Genomic DNA, 21,505 nt, shown 5'->3' with positions numbered 1-21,505 from the left:
TGGGAAAACAAGTCCGATCCATGGTGGCCCCACCTCGCAACTTACAGTACTTAAATATCTGCTACTGACTGCTTAGTGCCAGATATCACAGCACACCTTCAGAGGTCTAGGGGAGTCCATGCCTCGATGGGTTAGGGCTGCAAAAGGGGGACATATGATAGATAGATAGATACATAGATAGATAGATAGATAGATAGATCAATACCAATATCTGCAAACTGCAAAAATATACTATAATCCTATATTTTCAGAATATCCAAAAAAAGCAAAAGACTCAATCGCTCCAATTCCACCGGACTGCAGATCAATACAGACATCAGGAGCAGGCTGCAATGTGCTCCCACTTGTCAAAAAATCTCCAATCAGTCGCACAAAACCGAGGTCCATAAAAATCCATCTTTATTGATGTAAATTCCATACAAAGTTCAAAATACAAGGTATACACCCCCATAGTATCTCTCCCACTCCAACACCTCTCACGCATCTCACCACCTGGGCTTAATCACAGACCTTTATGGAGTGGGAGAGATACTATGGTGGTGTATACCTTGTATTTTGAACTTTGCATGGAATTTACAACAATAAAGTTGGATTTTTATGGACCTCGGTTTTGTGCGGCTGATTGGAGACCTATATTTTCAGTTCTACAAATGTGTATAATGAGTTAAGTATGGAAGAATATAAGATACTGGTTTGGCTTCAGTATTCAGCTGTTGGGCACACTGCCTTCAGGTGAGATGGTGCCATTATACTGTAACTTATGGTCATCATAACATATAAAATCACATGACTTTGGAGAATCAACAGTAATCATTCATGAAAATGCATCTTGGGAGTTTGATACTTTCTATTGGTTGGACCAGAGCGGTCATGTGACCAAATGCTTGGGCACATAATAAACAGAGGGAATTTAGATCAACATTTTTTGTATTTGGTATTTCCATTCATCACATCAATACAAAGTTAGAAAGAAACTGCAATCGTTTCACAAAAAATGAGGGGAGATTTCCTGTCATGTCCTCTCTACAAGAGACAACAGAAAACAAGACTGTCCCTAAAGAAAGGACCCTGGAACTGGTGTCCACATGGGAAGTTTTCTCCTACCTATGTGATAACCAAAACATTTTGGATTTCCTCTCCTTTTCTGCCCCAGTGTCAGTGGGCACCAATAGGGGGGTGGTTTTTCCAAGCAGAGACAGAGAATCCAACCTTTCCCTATGCTATCCAAAACAAAGAATGTTTTAGCTGGAGTTCCATTTTAAGTGTAGGAGGCTCGTAATCGCTTTAGGGTGTGACACACAAGAATAGCAGCTACGGAGTCTTTGAATGGAATCCCATTGGAGTTTTCTGGTCTGCCAAATATTGGCTTATACTGGATTTCTGGGAACAATATGGCTCAGACGCTCTTCCCTTCCTCGTTATTTGTAATTACAACATGTAAAATGTATCCTTTGAAAGGGTAATTAAGAGGGATGTCCTACTAATTTTCCAACTGCCTGCCCAAACATCTGCTTCAGCACCAAAACATGTCATTTTGTTTAGTGGTTTATTTTATACAGCTCCAGAAAAAGGAAATATGTGGAGCAAACAGCCGCCGCATTCCATGCAGAAGGAGTGTCGATATTTGAGTTTGATAAACAAGACCCCCAGACGAAACATCCCGGATGACATACGCAGGAGACAAGTTAAAACAATGACGGGAGCAATTACAAAAAGCTCAGTAATATAAAATCCTAATTACAAGCTTTTGTTAATGACACGCACACATGTTCCAAACTCCAACAATGCTGTACCAATAGTGCCATTCACACCCTGCAATGGGGCACAATTATTATGTGCCATTTCTAATCATTATTCAAAACAGCCAAGTCTGTCCGATTTCTGTCTACTATGTATAACAATCAATAAACACAATAAGTGCTTGAAAACGATTGTTGAAGTATACTTGTAGCTGAACTCCGGCCCTTCCCCCAGCTCTGCAAGGCTTAAAAGCCCATCAACTCAAGGGGTAAGATGAAGTGGTGGTATTACTTACCTTAACCCCCCTTTACTCCAGCAGGCTCTGGTGCTCTCCTCTGTATCATTATGTACAATGTCGGTCTATTAAGCTGGCCATATACTGATCGAATCCTGATGACACATCAAAAATTCAAGCTATTTCTGGCCGGCTAGCACCACTCCATTTCGGCAAAAGTTGATTTTTCAATCGACTTTTATAGAAGGAGCCGCTCTGAAAATTCCTGGCTGAACAGTGCTCGTAGGCAATCAGCTGAAGTCACTGTTCTGGTATTCTGATAAGTCACGGGCACCGGCTGTTCTCCATATGTGGAGCAGGAAACCATGCAAGAGAGGAGGCATTTGGGGGACCACTCGTACAACTAGAGGAACCCTCCTGGAGTAGGGAATAAGGCAACTATTACTCCTTATTCCTCTAACCCTAGACTTAAGCAATTAACCCTTGCAGTGTTAAGGGGTTCCCACTCCAAAAAGGTAATTTTATGTCCAGTCTGGAGCTTAGTTTGAAGCCAAAACTGACTTTTCTTTGTTTACCTTCTGTGTCCCATTGGCGAGATCTGCCCTCACTGCTGTCCCGCAGGCATAAAGAAAGTGAGAGGAAATCTCTAAAAAAATTAAAACAATCTTCCCCGCTGAAAGATTTTTCCTCTATTCCTGGTATTATCTGAATGAGGACTAATCAGAGATTCTCTTCTAGCAACCGATGTCTTCCTTAGATGTTCCATCCTACCCTATATGTTGCTTGGTGGGACAGAAGGGTCTACAGCTAAGCATTACCACCTCCATCATGCCTTTCTTTCAGTCTGGTATTCTAAGTGTGTGTGTGTGTTTGTGTGTGTGTGTGTGTGTGTGTGTGTGTGTGTGTGTGTGTTTGTGTGTGTGTGTGTGTGTCAGACGGCTGTAAAAAAAGAACTGAATATTGGTCCAGCATGGGCAAAAACATGCGACTAAAAGAGGTCGGACACCCCATCCAAGCACATGTGAACATCAGTTACACTGTGAAAGCTCAGACTGTTTCCTCGGACGTTCAAAAAGGTGGAAGAATTACTAAAATTCTCCATGCATACTATATCTATACATGTTGGGGGTCAGACAGTTCTATATGTACACTGGAAAAACCCTTTTATACCCATGAACGTTTAAGTCCAGTCACTGTGCCCAGCTGCAACCTATAATACTACGCCAAATATCTAATGTGACAATGAAAAACAAGGAAGGCCTGGCATAAAAATTTCAACAAAGTTGATTCAGCCTTCTAGTAACAGAATCCCATAGGACATCTGTTGCAGAACCTGTCAAGGCAAAACTACAAGGGCTACTACCACTGCTGACTGTTTTTTTTAGGTGCAGGCTCTGATTTTGCCATCCTCATTCCTGTGTGACTACTTAAATGACTGACCCAGAGTAAGCCATGCAGCCACTTAGGTCAAAACTTGCCAGCCTGCACAAGCGTCCCAGATCAGTGACTCAACAAATAGCAAAGAATGGACAAACAGAAAAACCTAAAAGCTGTCACCTTTAAAAGCAAGATGCCAATAATAACTTCCATGTTTAAAATGACAGATATAGGATATTGGGAATGGTCTACACGCACCTTTAAGCTCTTGTAACATTGTGCATGCATTTCTAGTCACACAGCCCGTCTTAAGGAGCTTTCTCTTTTAAGTCGGGTCTGATGTCAATGGATGCAGCTGTGACTATATGGATGTTTGCTGTACTGAGGGTCCCAGTTTAGATATAATGGAATGACAATATATTATTATAATGATCACTGCAGCCTCTTCCATCCCCTCTCCCCCTGCACGCATTCCCTTGCTCCTAACTTCGACCCTGGGAACATTGCAGGCACAGACTTAGGTCAATAAGAAACACTGGCCGGCACAATAGACCTTGCCTCAAACAGTGCTGTTGACAGACACCAGCACAAAGAAAGTGAATAGAGTCCCCCTCAGTTCTCACACAGAGCGAAGAATGACTCAGTGTACTGCCGCTTTGCTGCCCTGTTTGTACAGTGTATACAGCTTTTGTCCTCCATCACTGTTTCCAGCTCAATGGGGCCAAGAGAGCTGGGGAAGTGCAGGCGGAAGAATGACTCCTCCTCACTCCTGTACTGTGTGTCATCGGCACTGGCTGAAAAGAACGGCACAGCCCAAAGCCTAAAGTTAATGGTAAAAAGTTTACTGGCGGTCGTTTAAGCAAATAAATCACGATGAAATGGGGAAGAAGGAAGAGAGACGCATCACTCGCTCAGGGATACAGCAAATCCTTCAACTGTCCTTTTATCAAGACGTAAATCACTTCAGGGTTTCCCAGAACTCTCCCCGCAATGCTGGCCACACACATTGGACAGTTATATCATTTGATTGTGATTTCCACTTATAATCACGCATCCGTTCCTTCCTGATAATAAGGCCACACGTGTGACTTTTTACTGCGGTGCTTTAACAAAAAAAATTCCCACACTATTAAAAACAGAAACAACCCATCCTATTAATACGACTGCAAATATAAAGTGGTATAACATTCAATACAATCACCTTACCTACTGCACTGGACAAAAAGATATATGTTAAAATGATCAAATTTAAAGACACTTTCACTATCGATTCCTTTTCCGGTCGGAGTGCATAGAGGAGGCATCGGCTTGTGCGGCTCTGACCCCTCCGGTGCAGCCTCGCTTCCTCTAGCGCGGGCTTCATTGGCACCGCTGATTCTCTCCTGCCTCTCCCACGGCTCTTCAAGTTCCCCCTTATGCCACCACCGGCCCTGGGAATGGTCACAACTAGGTCTTATTTTCGGGGTAGGTCTTATATTTTAGCAATTCCCAAAAATAGTACTAGGTCTTATTTTCGGAGAAACGGTATGAACCTTAGTGCATCTTTTGGGCCCTTTCACAGGGGCTGTTCCTGACAGGATCCGTGCATGGACCCCCTCATGATCACAGCAATACGGATCGCATGCCACCACTGAGACATCCATGTCCGTACAGTTTTTTCCTCAACCTTTGCGATGGAGGCAAGAACTGAATCTGACAGACCCCATGTCAGTCTATGGGGAATGGGATGTAAATGGATTTGTGTCGGTTTACATCAGATTACCCCCAATCTGGTACGATCAGGTCAGGCGAAACAGATCCCTGATCTGTTTGTTTTTCCAGACCTGGCCAGAGTCGAGGGTAATGGTGTGTGTACAGACACCCTTCCGTTTACACATGGTTGCCCATAGACTAACATTGGGCATCTGCCCGTGTGAAAGGAGCCTTAGGCAAATAATTTTGCTTTTTAATTGTGGATAGAATGAGGAAGAGTTAGACCAATCATCAAGTTTGTATTACTGCCCGTGTTCCCATTGGGAAGATTAATTCCTCTACTTGATCAATGATTCATACTCTGAATAGTCTAAGGTTGTTGGTGGTGTTCCCCAAGGTTCAGTGTTGGGCCCTTACTGTTTAATCTAGTTGTAAATTATACAGAGTTGGGGATTAAAAGTACCATTTCTGTGTTTGCAGATGACACCAAGGTATGTAGTAGAATGCAGTCCTTAGAGGATGTCTCCAACTTACAAGCAGATCTGAATGCACTGTGTGATTGGGCATCTATTTGGCAAATGAGGTTTAATGCTGGTAAATGTAAAGTTCTGCACTTGGGGATAAAAACCTGCATGCGTCATACACTCTCGGGGGAGTATGTTTGGGGAAGTCAATGATGGAGAAAGATCAGGGTGTTCTGGTAGGTCATAGACTCAATAACAGCATGCAATGTCACTGCAGTTTCTAAAGCAAGCAAAATACTTTCTCGTATTATACACGGTCTAGACTCCAGAAACAGAGACATAATCCTGCCCCTGTACAAAGCATTAGTAAGACCTCATCTGGAATATGCAGTTCAGTTTTGGGTACCAGCTCACAAAAAGGATGTTGTGGAACTGGAAAAAGTGCAGAGAAGAGCAACTAAACTGATAAGAGGCATGGAGGAGCTCAGCTATGAGGAACGATTAACTGACCTGAATTTGTTCTCTGTGGAGAAGAGGCGATTAAGGGGGGACATGATCACCATGTATAAATACATAAATGGTCCATATAGTGAGCTTGGTGCCAAATTATTCACTTTAAGGTCACTGCAAAAAGGACAAGGGGGCACTCTTTGTGTCTGGAGGAAAATAGGTTTAACCTTTGCATACAGAAAGGATTCTTCACAGTTAGAGCTGTGAAAATGTGGAACAGACTCCCCCAGGAGATAGATCTAGCGAGCTCAGTTAATTGTTTTAAAAAAAAAATCTGGATGTATTCCTAAATGCACAGAATATTACTGGATATTGAGTTCTTATAGGTGTATGAAGCATCAGAGATTGTTGATCCAGGGAATACCTGATTGCCTTATGGGATCAGGAAGGATTTTTTTTCCCCTGTTGGAGCAAATTGAACAATTCTTTATAGGGGTTTTTGCCTTCCTCTGGATCAGCAGGGAGGTAACTGTGGGCAAAGCGTTCTGTTTAAGCTTTTTTTTTTTTTCTAGATAGGCAGAGCCAGCTGTCACTCACGCAGCTGGGCGGATCCAGACATAATTGTCGGGATCCGCTTCAGCTGCGGCATCTCAGTATACTGAGCTTAGGGTGACGGGAGGAAGCTAATTTGTGTCCTCCCGTTACCCTAAGGAGAAATATGGGGGGGAAAAAATCGCTAACCCCATAGTTCTCCTTTAAATCACTGATAACACTAAACTGATAAACAGTAAAAGTGTTTTAATCTTCACCTATGGGCGTTTTTTGCGATTTTGCAGGCGCACGCAATTTTAAGGCTTGACATGTTTTGGTGTCTATTTACCCGACGTCACCCCGACTTTTATGTTTTACTCAAAATATGGGTAAGAATAAATGTTTTATAACATAACGTAGAGAAACTTTTTGGGGTTTTTTTGTACATTTATGGTACTTTTTAAATTTCATAGTAAAAAAAATAAATAAATAACCCCAAACGTGGTGATTATATACCTCCAAAAGAAAGCTCTATCTGTCCCCAAAACTTTTTGACATAAATTGCAAGGCTATAGTCCGGTCATGCTGACCGGTGACATTTTTGACTGACTGGTGAGACACTATCAAATTTTTCAAGCCCTGGCAATAGGTTACCATGCAATGTGGTGCAGTGCAACGCACGTGCAATGGCTAAGTCTGTTGGGGTGCAATAAAAAAAATAATGACACTGCAGCGCACCCAACATTGCTGTGTGCGATTGCATGCAATGTAGGGTCGCCTATGCCATCACATTTGCTTCAGCATGGCACAGATATGAACGAGGCTGTAAGACTACAGGAGCAGATGGCAAAAGACTAGGACACTTGCAGGAGGTGACTGTAATACTCACAGTTTGGCTAGCCAGGGCTCTAGGTCCCTCAGAACTGCAGTATGGCAATGGATCTACAGCGGGGAACATCCAATCCAAAAAATGTTCCTGTTTTTTTATATATGATGGTGATGAGCCAATACAGTGAATAAGACTGGAAAACAAACAAGCAAATGTGATGGTTGCCAATCCAGATATTGGGATTAAAAAACTGGCAGTTAGAAGGATTGTAAGAAACCACATAACACGAGCAGAGATGCTTTAAATGTTTTTACTCAGTGGAGAGGAATTTATCAAAACTGGAGCCGACAAAATCTGGAGCAGCTGTGCATGGCAACCAATCAGCATCCACCTTTCATTTTCAAAGCTTAACTGAACAAACTGCAGAGAGAAGCTGATTGGTTGCCCTGGGCAACTGCTCCAGATTTTGTCCGCCCCAGTTTTGATAAATTCCCCCCCAATGTCTTTTACTATTTTTTCAAAAGAAAAACAAACAATCTGTTCTTGTAACCGCTTACAAAGTATTAGCTGGAGTTGGGCTTTAAAATGTTTTAGCATTTCTAATGAGATTTTTTATATGAAAGTTTGTATAAAAATCTACCAGTGTGAAGTACATAACTGCAATCTGTATGGGGATTTATTGATCTGGACAAGCCCCAAAATAAGGTTTATTTATCCTACTACATAGATAGAAGGTGAGTTGCCCAGCAAGGGGTATACAATGAGCGAAAACAGTCCCTGCCAAAAAAAAACCTCCACTGTGTCATTCCAATGCCAACATGCTTTACATGACTGAAGAAATGCATTCAATGTTCCGCACAGGTGTGCAAATCCTCAGCAAGACAAAGGGTAAAGACCAGAGCTTTTCTTTATTAAGGTGCCCATACACCTTACAATTATCTGGAGATTTTCTGTGGTCCGATGGAAAAAGTGCAACAGATTGGCCCAGGTGGAGATTACTCCAGCCACACAGTTAGTGTAGATGGAGGAATCTGTTGCACCTTTTCCATCTGACCATAGAAAATCTGCAGATAATTGTAAGGTGTATGGCCAGCTTTAGAGATAAATCAGAAGTAGAGTCAAAGTACATATACCTTGTGACCAAAAAACTGCACCACATAAGGTGCACAAAATATTCGAGCCAGGCTAAAACAATCATGCAGTGTTCTGGATTGTCAACACCATAGAAACATAGTAGGTAAGGCTGAAAGAAGACACAGGTCCATATAGTCCAACGTGTTTGTGCGCGCGCATGTTTATGTACTTGGAGCTAATACTTTCAACTTCCTTGTATACTATGTATTGTTGTATACTAGGGATGCACCGATACTAGCATCGGTGCCGATGTCGAGTATTTGGGCGAGTACTCGTACTCTCCCAAATGCTCCGACGCCTAGTCCAATACTTCCGGTATCAGAAAGCCGGGCAGCGCGTCATTACACGCTGCCCGGTTTCCCGATTGGCCGGGAAGCAGGCTCCATGCTCTCGTCACTTGTGGCTTCCTGGCCAATCAGGAAGCCGGGCAGCGTGCAATGACACGCTACCCGGCTTCCTGATTGGTCGGAAGCTGGCCAATCAAGAAGCCAGGCATCGTGTAATGATGCGGCGCCCGGCTTTCTGATTATTCGGGAAGCCGGCTTCATGCTCCCTCGTCACCTCATGACGAGGGAGCATGGTGCCGCCTTCCCGGCCAATCAGGAAGGTGTTCATCCTACTAGAGCTCAGAGCATGGAGCCATGTGTCAGATTTTACACAGGGTTAAGGGGACCCCCCCCCCACACATCACCATGTGTCAGCACTTGGCAGGGTAATTGGCTGCTGCAACAGCAATGAGCACTACATTGTGTAGGGAATGGGAAGTGATAGGTTACTTTCTTACAAGTAATGGGCATTTCCAAGGTAGGTATGAGCAAGAAGGAAGGGGGGGGGGGCCTATAGAGAAGAATCTGTCACATTAACCTGATAGGGACGATAGAAAAGAACACATTTCTACATTAAATTGTCTCGACAAATCAGACAACTTGTTTATATAAAAATACAATACACCCTCCTTTAGGGCAAAACATAAATGAATATGGAAGGCACGTCTGTATCATAGCACATTAATAGGATCACAGAATGAGCACAAATAGCACTGCAGAGATCACTTCCCCCAACTTGAAGGAGCGAATGACCATTGCATACTGCAACTGATGGCAATATAATTATTGAAATCAAATACAGACAGATTTGAAGCCAATATTTTATTGCAGACAGAATAAGGCTTACATCGTGCGACCCATGTTATGGGATATTCCACAGGGAGCCCTAATTTCACTTTCCAAACAAATAACCATTCCTCAGTCTGAAATGTTACATGTGGTTACAGACAGCAAAACCAGACTGTCCACAGAAGCCCAAGAGGAGCCACCGCAGGACAGAAAGAGTTAACCCATTCTCCGAAAGCATTACCGAATAATTCTAAAAGAAAAGCGGCGTGGCAGACACTGTGGCACCAGCCATATTGTTTGGGCAATGAAGAGGCAGACTGAATTATAAAGTATTTAATACTGGAGAACAACTTTCCCTTACCTCAGTTCTCTGTACACTGAGTCCTGAAACAGACTGTAGAATGATACCAAGCTGGCTCTTCAGTAGTCTTCCTAAAAACACAAAGAACCCAGTTTGCCGATGGCTGCATTTAATGCATGTAAACCATACATAGAAATGTTGCCTTGGATGATCAACCCTGCATTAGAGGTAATTAGAATAAATGTGTAAAACAAAAAGGTGCGCTGTGGCCAGTTGGCGGGGAATTTCCCTGAAAGGCTTTCTGCTCCGTGCTTCACAGTCACTTTAATGCCTCTGTCCTGAGCAGAACACAGAAAATACCCACCAGGTATGCAAACATATGACTCCAGGCCCTTCCTTGTATGCGACAGGCTTGGTGATTGGAGAAAACAGAGATCGCCAGCACTCAGTCAAAAGCATTAGATTATTTTGCTTATTTATTAAAGAAAAACTAGGTCGCCCTCAAGAAGGGACCCTGCGTGGCCCCGAAACGTTGGCTAAATGACGCTTGTGACATGTTTCTTCAATAAATAGGCAAAATAATCTAATGCTTTTGACTGAGTGCTGGTGATCTCCGTCTTCTACGATTTTGGAAAACATGGCGCCATCTGTGCAATCACTTCGAGCACCATGGCCATTAAGCCTGTGACGCACGCATAGCAGTGCGGAGCAAAGGGAAGCTGCGAGGCACGGAACTGAGCACAGCCAGATAAAAGACTTCATCTTCAGCCAATCGGCTCACGCGCAACAACTCAATGGACTTCGAATCCTAACGCGTGGGTTTATACGCGCAAGGCGATTGGCTGAAGTTGAAATTTTTCATCTCCTCATGCTCAGCAAGACACACTGCAGGCGTTAGTCAGCTTGCCGACGTTTCGCATGCAGTGTGTCACGTGCTTAAATCAAGGTCCAATCGCTGTAAGGAGTGCAGGAGACACATCATAATACTACATAGGCTTGAAGAATGGCCCATCAGTGTCACATGGAAACAAAAGTGAATGAAAGGCGAGTAGGAGCTGCTTGGTAGGGGGGCATTAAAGCGTACCTTTTGCCTTGCCCTGCATTGACAAAGCACAGGTGTGCTATACGAACATCTGTAGATTTGATCAAAAGCGGTAAAATTGAGGCAGCTATCATAAGGCAATCCTTTATCAGGCATGTGTGCAGGAAAAAAAAACTATTAGAGACAGGGCAGCCAAAGTTGAAACCCTGTAAACAAGAAGGTGATAGAGGCTCTAATCAGGAACATGTTCTATTCTGTTAGGAAACTCAGGAAAGAATCAGCCAGGGTTCAGCCTGCTGTCAGCAACCTCTCAGGCAAATTTAACTTGAAGAATCGGTGTCACGGGTTTCACAACAAACAAGCCTCATGAGGATTACAGCGCTGCCTGTTGCAGAACGGCTGCTTTGTACCTTGGCACACAATACAAAGGGTGAGAAGGAAAAGTGCCATAGGACTCGCTGGAGACGTGCGGCAGCGGCGGTATGTGCTAACACTAAGCCAACACTGAGCTCCTAGAGCAAAAGATGAATTAACCGCTGTCAATATTAACTGTACACAGCCAGTGCTGAAAGATCTTGTGTGCTATTCAAGTAGCGTGTACAGAGCAACACTGTGCACTGCAAAAAGGACTTTCCTGCATGCTGATTGTCATACGGTTAACAACGTGTTATGGGTAGCAAATTCTGGCGGTAGTGTGTATGTGTGACCTCCTGCTAACCTCACAACAAAAACAGGTTAAAGTGAACCTGTTCTCCACGTTAAAGCATATCTAAATCCAATTGGATGCTTATGCACTGGGTCATTTACATCAGACAAGATTTGCCAATGTGTATTTGCCACACTCATCAGGGTGCACCCTATTTTCCTGCAGGAGACTAAAGGGAAGTCTGTGTTTTAAGGAACCTGGAGAAGATGGGGCTTCAGAAAAGCTCAGGGGCCTGCATCAAGTCTGAGAATAGTTTGGATGCTTCTGAGATCAGCCTAACAGAACATGTCACCTAGAGTCAAAGGGGAAGGCCTGGCGAGGGTCACGTGACCCCTGAGCAATCATTGGGGGCATCACTGATCTAAAATCTTTTATTTACCATGATGTCTGATATTAAAAGAGCCCGATCACCCAGGGTTATTCCAACTTTTTGATTTGCTCAAGGGGCAGAAATCACCAGTCGATTTTAAAAATGTCAGACTGTTCATTCCTTCACTTCATGGATCCGTTTGGAAAGTAAACTTACTTTTGCTGCTGCGATCCATAGAACTTCAAAAGTGAATAGCAAGGTGAGGTCCATCTAATAGCGGTGGGCACAGGGTAGACTTTTGAAGAAAGGTGCAGATACTTTCCCTTGTAGTAGCCGGAGAGACAAGGCCTCCCTTTAAAATGCACTACTGTTGGTCTGAAGTGCACAACTGCAACTGAATGCATTCATTGCAAATATATGTTTACATTTACGCACATCTGTGAATGTAAATGAGCTTCTTATAAAGGACGTGATTGCATTAGGTTTCCTTCTGTACATAAATTTAAAAAAACCACAGGAACCATAGTGACATGAAAGGTAAATATCAATGCCTCAGATTGCACGGCTGGCTGGCGCTTTCCGTGTCAGACACTTGACAGAAGTAATCCTTTGGCACGGTCTGTAGAGATCAGGGTTCAGGTGGCAGAGACAAGACGTGCAGGGAAGGCTCCTCTGAGAACAAGTGTAGACAGCCCGTGTATTACACAAGCCATTCAGTAAAGTGATCCCACAGAGTGGGCACTGTCCTACATCCAAACTAAAGGTACCCATAAAAATAAAATAAAAATGGCAGTATCAAGCAACAATCTCATGTCTGTGAGTTACGTTATGTCACTGGACAGATTAAAATATATTGCCCGACTCCCTCAGACTCCTAGCCACTGCTGGAGATTCAAGAGTCCAACAGCGGGTATGCTGCATATATCTTTTAGTCATGTCCAGCCCTTCAGAACTTCTGGGACCAGGTGAACGCTCTTGCTCAGAAATTCACTGAACACCCGGTTCTTCCAGACCCCACCTTCTTCCTCCTGCATCATAATTCCTTTCCTTTGAGAGCCTACAAGCCTCGATTGTGTGACATGTGGTCAATGCTGCTGGCGCTGGTGTCTCTGCCTTTTTGAAAAACCCAGGTCGCCCCAATATACGGCATTTGCTCGATCGCATTGAGGAGATCTACCTTATGGGAGGACCTTACGAGTTCCCTTAATGATAAAAAAAAAAAATCTCGGAATACCTGGCTTCACTGGATTGAGTTCATATACTCCTATGACTGTTTCTCTTTACAACAGAACTCTGTCCCGTGACTCTCAATAGTGGGGAGTAGAGCTGCAACAACTATTCGATTTAGTCGATTAAAATCGATAATGGAAAAGGTCAACGTTTTCCATCGTCGATTCCTCGGGTAAAATTTCCCGCTCGCCGCTGCACGCCGCTCACGACGGTTAAGCCGCTCACGCTACGCCCCCACGCGGGTTAAGCCGCTCACACCCACGCCGGTTAAGACGCTCACGCAACGCCGCTCACCGCACGCTGAGGACATGCATCTGCTCCACTCCTCCCAGTGAACTTCCTGACTCGCCGCTGTCCGCCGACAATCAAGGGCCCACCGTCATTCAAAGTAAGACACTCGAGATACCTTTTTAATGTTTCCTGTTTTGTTTTTTTTAACAGCGGCACACTACAGAACACTAGCAGCTATAGAGGAACAACAAATCCCAGCAATAATACATTAAACACCCTGTATAATGTATTATTGCTGGGATTTGTTGTTCCTCTATAGCTGGTGGTATTCCGCATTGTGCGATGGTTGTAAGGTCATCAAAATCTTGTACAATCTGCCCATTTTGGACAGGCAGATCGTACTTGCGATCATCGCAAGCCCGCACCCCTGAGGGGAGGGCTTCCGATGATTGCAGTGCTGAGCGGGCATGGAAAATAACACCATCTATAGAGAATACATCAGATCCCAGCAATAATACATTATATACAGTGCAATGCAGAATACCAGCAGCTACAGAGGACTACAAACCCCAGCAATAGTACATTATAGTATAATGTACAATTGCTGTCATTTGTTGTATTCCTCTATTGCTGGTGTTATTCTGCATTGCGCCGTGTAATCATTATACAGAGCACTGCAGAATACCACCAGCTATAGAGGACTACAAATCACAGCAATAATACATTATATACAGCGCAATGCAGAATAACGCCAGCTACAGAGGACTACAAATCCCAGCAATAATACATTATATACAGCGCACTGCAGTATACCACCAGCTACAGAGGACTACAAATCACAGCAATAATACATTATATACAGCGCAATGCAGAATAACGCCAGCTACAGAGGACTACAAATCCCAGCAATAGTACATTATAGTATAATGGTATTCTGCATTTTTTTACTTCCACCGCGCCAAGCTTGCTCCGGTGATGGACTACAATCTCAATACAAACTAATAGTCCATCACAGGAGCCTTTTTTTTTATCCGATTAATCAAACTCAATAATCAGCTAACTAATCGATTTTTAAAATAATCGGTAGCTGCAGCCCTAGTGGGGAGGATTCCCCTTCCTTTAGAGTCCCTGCTCTTCCTTCTTTCTTGTCTGTCTATGTGTACCTTTTCTTACCGATTGCTATTGTATATTCTCTTTCTTTCCATTTTGCCTACATTTAATCGTCAGTTACATATCCCGGATCTCCCCGTGTGACATTTCAGTAGCCCAGCGGGAGATCACCCTCTTCCCCACTTGTTTCGGTTTACACCCTTTATTGTATTGAATATTATATCCCTTGTGTGCCTTTTTCTATTGCCTATGAGGAACCGATGACTTGGCGTTTATCCGTTCCCCACCATTTCTGTTCTTCTCTACTCCCTTTTAAGAATGTACGCTTCTTATGTTTACCGTTTATATTCATGCCTTGGAGTTTGTTCATGTCCCTTTTAAGCAGAAACTGGAGGGGGTTTGTAGTATGCTTCACCCACACCTCTCCACAGGCCTAAAGGCGAATGCTCAGATAACCTGTACATTAGCAACCATAGGTAGATATGGATGTAACATGAAACACGGTCCAAAAAGTAAACTTAGACATGATGTCACCACCCCTCATCCAAACAGAGAATGCCTAGTATTTAGTGATAAAAATACGATGAACCGATCAAGTGACCCTCTGTGTTTTCACAGCAGAAGGGAAGTCACTTGGAACAGCAGCAGTGAAGAACCCGGAAAACCGTTGTAAAGTACTATAGTAGCTGCGGATACAACAGCATTTTACAGTATAGTATCCCAGTGGCCCTACCAGATATAATATATGTACACTAACATTGTGCCAGGCTCAACCAATGTAAGTATATATAAATGCAGGCAGTCCCCGAGTTACAACCATCTGACTTACATACGACTCCTACTTACAAACAGGGGCTATTACTGTACAGCAGGGGTAGTTGTAATGCTACCGCGCTCGTGTCGACGAGGAGTGCCTGCCTTTTTGGGTCTGGTTCATGGTACTGTATGTACATTACAAGACTTTGCCTCTTGTTAGACGTGCAGACGAGCGGTACCCGCCTCTTCTTCCGGATCACAGAGAGGTTTTTACTGCTGTCTGTATTATTAGAAAGATTTATTCTCACTTCCTGTCCTTGAGACAACAGGAAGTGAGAGGAATACTACCCCTAGGAAGGGAAATTCACTCCTGTAAGAGATCATGGAAAAAAGATGCCTCCACTGAAGCTTTATCACCAATATACTTATACCTAGAGTTTAGCTTTAAAGTCCGAAACCAATGACTGCTGCCTCCAAATGTGTTCTAGATTATCTTACTCAAGTCAAAAGCAAAATCTTCAAAAACACAGATTGGCCTGGGTACACAGTGTAGATAGACAAACATCTTTCCACCAAAACTGTGAAGTACAATTATTTTTAACATTGAAATGTTTTAACATGTTCAACACAAAGTTTGGACCCCCTCAGACAAGTTTGCCTTTAGTTGTTCATTCTGTGAAGAACCAGGTAGCCCGTAACTATCTGTTTCCAGAACCAAGTAAAGCAAATGACTTTTCCATTCGAAATGATACTCTCTCCTTCTCTTTATACAAAGCTGAAACATTATCTAACAGGAGGATAGTGGAATGGTCCTCAAAAGTCATAATCAGAACCCTTCTGTTAGACAATCACCACTGTGATCATTAGCTTTCTTTTGCGTATTACCTAGCAAGATATCCCCATTGAAATAAAGGTTGCTGTAATAATTCCCAAGTAGATTTCACATGAAACAGGGAAAGTAAAAAAGGAGCACAGTGTAGCTATAGTAGTATCGTTGTCTCTACTTACTCTCCATCTTGCTCGGGCCTCTTGCACACACAGTGAAACTTGCCCCCAAAATCGACGTACAGGTCATCATCAATAACGAGCACAATTTCTCCAGCAACTACCTTGTCCTTTGCTGGACCCATCTGAATAAGTGGCGAATGACGAAGTAAAGAGGCAAAGGTTTCCTTCTCCTTGATGGCTATCTGCAAACGCAATATGACAAAAAATAATCAATGTTATAGCATCATTTCCTTGCTTTCTTCAAACTCCAGCAACTCTATTTAGGCCTTGTTCACACCAAGCACGGAGCAGGTGCAGATCACATCAGTTGCAGACCGGATCAAAACTGCGTCCAATGTATTCCAATGGTATTTTTTGCTCCAGTTCACATCGCAGCGTGCAGTTCCAGATCAGGTCCAGAGCAGGTGAAAAAACTGCAGCAGGCCCTATTTTACCTGCTCTGGATCTGCAAACGCATCAAAAACACATGCAAATGCCTGGAACGCACTGAAAGCCCATTTTAAACTTTAAAAAAAAAAACGCGTCAAAAACACATCAAAAACGCATCTAAAAGACTAGCGTGCGTGTGCAGAAACCTGACCGGATCTGCTCTGCATTTGGTGTGAACAAGGCCTAAATGAACTTATCAGCCATTGTATACTGTTATAGAGTAAATGTTCTACCCAAGGACAGGTACCAAAAGATACAAATTAGTTGGCCAGAAAAACCTTGTTAGCATATTCCACTGACCCTGGTATAACTTTGTAAGAAAAGGGCTCCATTTTCCTAACTTCTGGGCTAAGCACCATTCTTTCACCACCCTCCTGTACAATGGCAGCACCTTTCTAGGTCTCAGTTCTCGGAGTAAACAAGGGGGTTACGGGTGGGTGGAACTCAGCTAAGTGTAGTCAAGCTCTTAGGAAAACAGAGGAACAGGAATCAGTGGGGTGGCTCAGAAGAGACTTGTTGGTGTCTGTGCTCCGGAATGAGTTTTTCTTTCAAATGTTTAAAGCCCATCTCTGGACAAAGACCACCTCCCCTTCTCACCGCTTCCTCTCACTTCCTCGCAGCCATTTTTTGTTTTGTTTTCTTCTTACATTGTAAGGCAAGTTTTACTCACCTATGTTCTCCATCCGTTTCCCTTGCAGGCACCGTTTCTGGGTACAGTGCTGCATGCATGCCCGCACAAGCTGGTCCCGGACATTCCCTCATACTGACATCACTTGTGAGACGGCTCTTCTGGATCCTGAGAGGATCCAGCCACTGGAACGCCAATGTAAAGTGTCAATGTCACACAGGCAGTGATATGGACACCCAAAGGAGTCTGCTAAGGAAAGAGAAGACTGGGGGCTGGAATGTCACATGACCACAGATGTAAGCACATAAAAGGGGCATTTAGGAAGGTTTTTTCTTTACTTCCGATGCATAGTTAAGGGGTAAGGGTAGAGGTAGCCCAAAGATCATCAAAACTGGTTAGAACTTTGCTTTTAGTTGAAACTTAGATCCTACTGCTTTTTAGTCATAGTTTCTGAGTAGGTCACCAGTGTCTACATCGCACAAATAAATGTCTGCACCAATGGCAGGCGTTGAGTCAGAAATATGATCTGGGATCATTAGCTTTTCTGTCAAATTGTACTCAAGTAAAAAAAAACAAAAATAGCTTATGCAGCTTATTACTGAATTATGTGTTTTGTCTGTAATCCGTTTTTCATTTCTAGGTAATATTATAGGTCACAAGCAGGTAATGGCTCTTGAAGCTCACAGTGGATTTTAGCACTCCCAAAAAAAAAAAAGTTTTTGCGCTTTTAAGAATTTCTACCCTTTAAAAAAAAAAAAAAAAAAACTAGCTAATAAGGCCTAGTACATAGAGAAGCAGCCGAAGAAAACATCCATATCACACACTCCATGACACTCATCAAATGCGAACATCTCCAATGAGGAAGTGGAACTTGTTTCCTGTCTCCTCGTCTCCAGAATAATGCACAGGTATCAGGGCAATGAGAAATCACATTGCCATGGAGACTGAAGCAAAGGCCATAAGAAGCAGATATTCTGTCACCATGCACTCTCACGTAGCCCCTCATTAGCACTATGAATGCTGATCTCAGCTCAAGAGGGTGCAGGCCAAAAAAGAAAGAAATGAAGGACAACCATTTTTTTCAAAGTGTCTGCTGTTCACTGTCCATGCGGATAACTACGTTCTTTCTTCTCATCAATCACATGTTAAAGGTACACTCCACTCAAGCATGGAAATCTGTAAAAATAGAAATGAAAGGCCGTCTAATTAGAGCTCCCAATGCTTCCACCATGATCTAGGTGGAAATGCACGGTGCTAAGTAGATGCCAAACTAGAAGCGGAACAAAAAGTGTTGCCGTTTAGTTTTTCCTGACCCAGAAATTTACAGGAGTTTCAATTGATCAGTTTGAGTTGTCAACATGGAGACAAGTCTTGCAGGTCAGCAGTACCCAAAAGACAAGAATGGGGACAGCAACTGTCTCTGTTCTAAGTACATGTGTCTTCAGGAGCAATTCAAGGCCTTTAAGGCTATTCTGAGTATAGAGCAGCCTACACGGTTCACTAGAAATCCTAAACAAAGAAAGGCTCAAGACACAAACCACTGCAGCTGCTCAGGGTAGGTGGGAAAACCAAGGTGGTCCCCAGCTCACATCCTTCAGTTCACAGTCGTCTCAGAGTGAGTGGACTGGAACAAGAAATGTTCCGCAATCTTTCCAACACACAATTATTTTTCTAAAACCCTTCCTCATTGCCTAATAGTCCACAAAGTCAACATGAATTCACTCATGAAGAACATTATCCTGTATTGGACTAAACAGGAACACAAGGTGGGATGCTGCAGACATGAGACTTATAAAGTACTTTGCTGTTTTAAGCCTGATAGCTTAATGGCAAGCTAAGTGGATGATATATTCACAGCGAGGAGACTGGGTGCCAATATAGAAGCTTGATGATTTGTTCCCTCAGGAAATTCTCCTAGAAATGTTCTCAGAGTTAAAAGGGAGGTAAAGGAAGTGGCTATAATGTTAGGACAAGATGAAGCAAAAGTAGCTTCCCAGGTCTTACTAGGTGGACTGTCACTCTAATGAGATAAAGAACCCTAAGGGTACCCTTGACATCAGAGGGACATTAGTCTAAAGGTGCCCATACACATTGCGATTATCGTTCGATTTCTGAGCAAAATCGGGTTTTCACCTATTGGGCAGGCTAGGAAACTTTTTTCGAATCATGCCCACCCCAAAACAAAGTGAGCCGGCCACAATGTGATCCATTGCATCCGAGCCACAATCAGGCTGGAACGCACTGAGGCTGGTGTGGTGTCAACTAGCCCTTAAGGGCCGGTAGACACCACAAAGAGTGCGTTCCAGAGCGTTCGGCCACCGGAACACAAACCATCCGGCTCCCTGCTTTCAGGGGCGGGAGGGGATGTAGTGGTGCATTAAAGTCAATGGTACTGCAGCCACGCCCCTCGCCCGCACCCATGAGCTTGGCTCATTAGTGCCTGCGTTCTGGTCCAGTGCTACATGCAAAAATAGTGCATGCACTAATGTGCCACACGTTCGGGTGATCGCACTGCAGGCGGGGGCGTGGCTGTGGTGCCTTTGACTTCAATGCACTGGCATGCCCCCTCCGCCCCTGAAAGCAGGGAGCTAGCCAGTTTGCCTTCCAGTGCGTTCCAGAGGCCAGCGGCCAGCGGCCCTTAATGCAATTGCTTAACTACTGAAGTCACAATAAAAAAGAGTTATTTAAAATGATGTTTAATACTTCTGTTGGCATAATTCACCTTCACATAGTAGACCACCAGCCTGAAGGTCCATCTATGCCTGTTACTATTAAAGTTACATAGTTACATAGTATTTGAGGTTGAATAAAGACATTAGTCCATCAAGTCCAACCTATTAGGATCTCATTCTAGGAGTACCTGTACCCCTGTATATTACGGTCCCTTAAGAAATCGTCCAAAAGTTTCTTGAACAATTCCACATTCTTTGCTGAAATCACTGTCTGTGGCAGTGAGTTCCAGACCCTAACTGATCTTACTGTGAAGAACCCCCTTTGCCCCTTGTGCTGGAATTTTTTTTCCACCAATTTTAGGTGGTGGCCTCTAGTTTTTGTAATGGAGTTAATTTTAAACAGTTTATCGCTAATGTTGCTGCCACCATTGAACATTTTGTACATGGAGATCATATCCCCCCTCAATCTCCTCACCTCCAATGTGAACATGTTTAAATTTAGTAGCCTTGTCTCGTAGCTCTGGTCCTCCATACCCCTAATTAGTTTGGTTGCCCTCCGCTGGACTTTTTCCAACTCAAGGACATCTTTTCTTAGTACTGGTGACCAGAACTGGACCGCGTACTCCAGATGAGGTCGAACCAATGATCTATAAAGTGGCAAAATTATAGACTTGTCCCTGCAATACATCCCCTTTTTAATACAGGACAAGACCCTGCTAGCTTTGTTTACAGCAGCCTGGCACTGCAAACTACCTTTCAGTTTGTGGTCTACAATGACCCCCAAATCCTTCTCCATTTCTGACTTCCCCAGCGGCATACCCATAATTGTATAACCCATTTGTTTATTTTTAATTCCAAAGTGCATTACTTTGCATTTATCGACATTAAACCTCATCTGCCACATTAATGCCCACTCCCCTATTTTATCTATTGAGATTGGAAGCGGCCTACCAACAACCTTGAGAATGGTTGTGAAATACATAAGCTCAAGTTATACGTTCTATGGGATCCACCTTCACCTACCTGCAATTTGTGTGGAAAATATTTAGATCACGATTTATACATAGAATACTGAATTTCACGGGCACAGGGAGTGTTCAATGTCATGAATTACGATATCTGAGTGCAGATCAAGGTAGGATCGGATGCCATTTATATCTTTCCTTTGCTACTTAGTAACGGATCTAGAAAACACTTCATTGGATACATGCTTGTTCCCAGTCAGTGATGTATTACTAAGCATCAGGGTAAAAGCCCTGGAGCTGGCATTGAGATCTATGAATGGACGAGTAGATTCAGTCATTCAACTGCTCTCTTCTCCAGTCACTGAAAGCGATGCATTGTGGGATCATAGCAAGAGAAGTTCTGGAATTCTGAATGGAGGTGAGAGCTAAGGGAGGTGGGCCAGTGGCACAACTTTACACAGACTCCTCTCCCTGCAGCCTCTGACAGCACCACCAATTGTGTTAGTGGTTGTGAGGGGGGGGGGGGGGGGGCCCTGGGGGGCGGTTTTTT

The 21,505-nt window shown here is 43.5% G+C and overlaps 1 protein-coding gene across 1 annotated transcript in view; it reads right to left on the bottom strand.

Annotated features, from left to right (window-relative positions):
- Nucleotides 1–21,505, bottom strand: part of MRPS28 (mitochondrial ribosomal protein S28) — a 67,452-nt gene that overhangs the window by 39,355 nt on the left and 6,592 nt on the right. Inside the window, exons 2-4 of the mRNA XM_018557541.1 lie at nt 17,393–17,503; nt 17,032–17,064; nt 16,262–16,431 (exon numbers count right to left, since the gene is read on the bottom strand). Coding sequence (XP_018413043.1) covers nt 16,262–16,431; nt 17,032–17,064; nt 17,393–17,503 — 314 coding nt within the window. The remainder of the gene's footprint in view (nt 1–16,261; nt 16,432–17,031; nt 17,065–17,392; nt 17,504–21,505) is intronic.

This window comes from Nanorana parkeri, unplaced genomic scaffold (assembly GCF_000935625.1).
Source record: "Nanorana parkeri isolate BGI_ZX_2015 unplaced genomic scaffold, ASM93562v1 scaffold289, whole genome shotgun sequence".
NCBI classification, from domain to species: domain Eukaryota; kingdom Metazoa; phylum Chordata; class Amphibia; order Anura; family Dicroglossidae; genus Nanorana; species Nanorana parkeri.
Note: the sequence above shows the minus strand (reverse complement) of the source record. Positions and strands in the feature narration are given on the sequence as shown.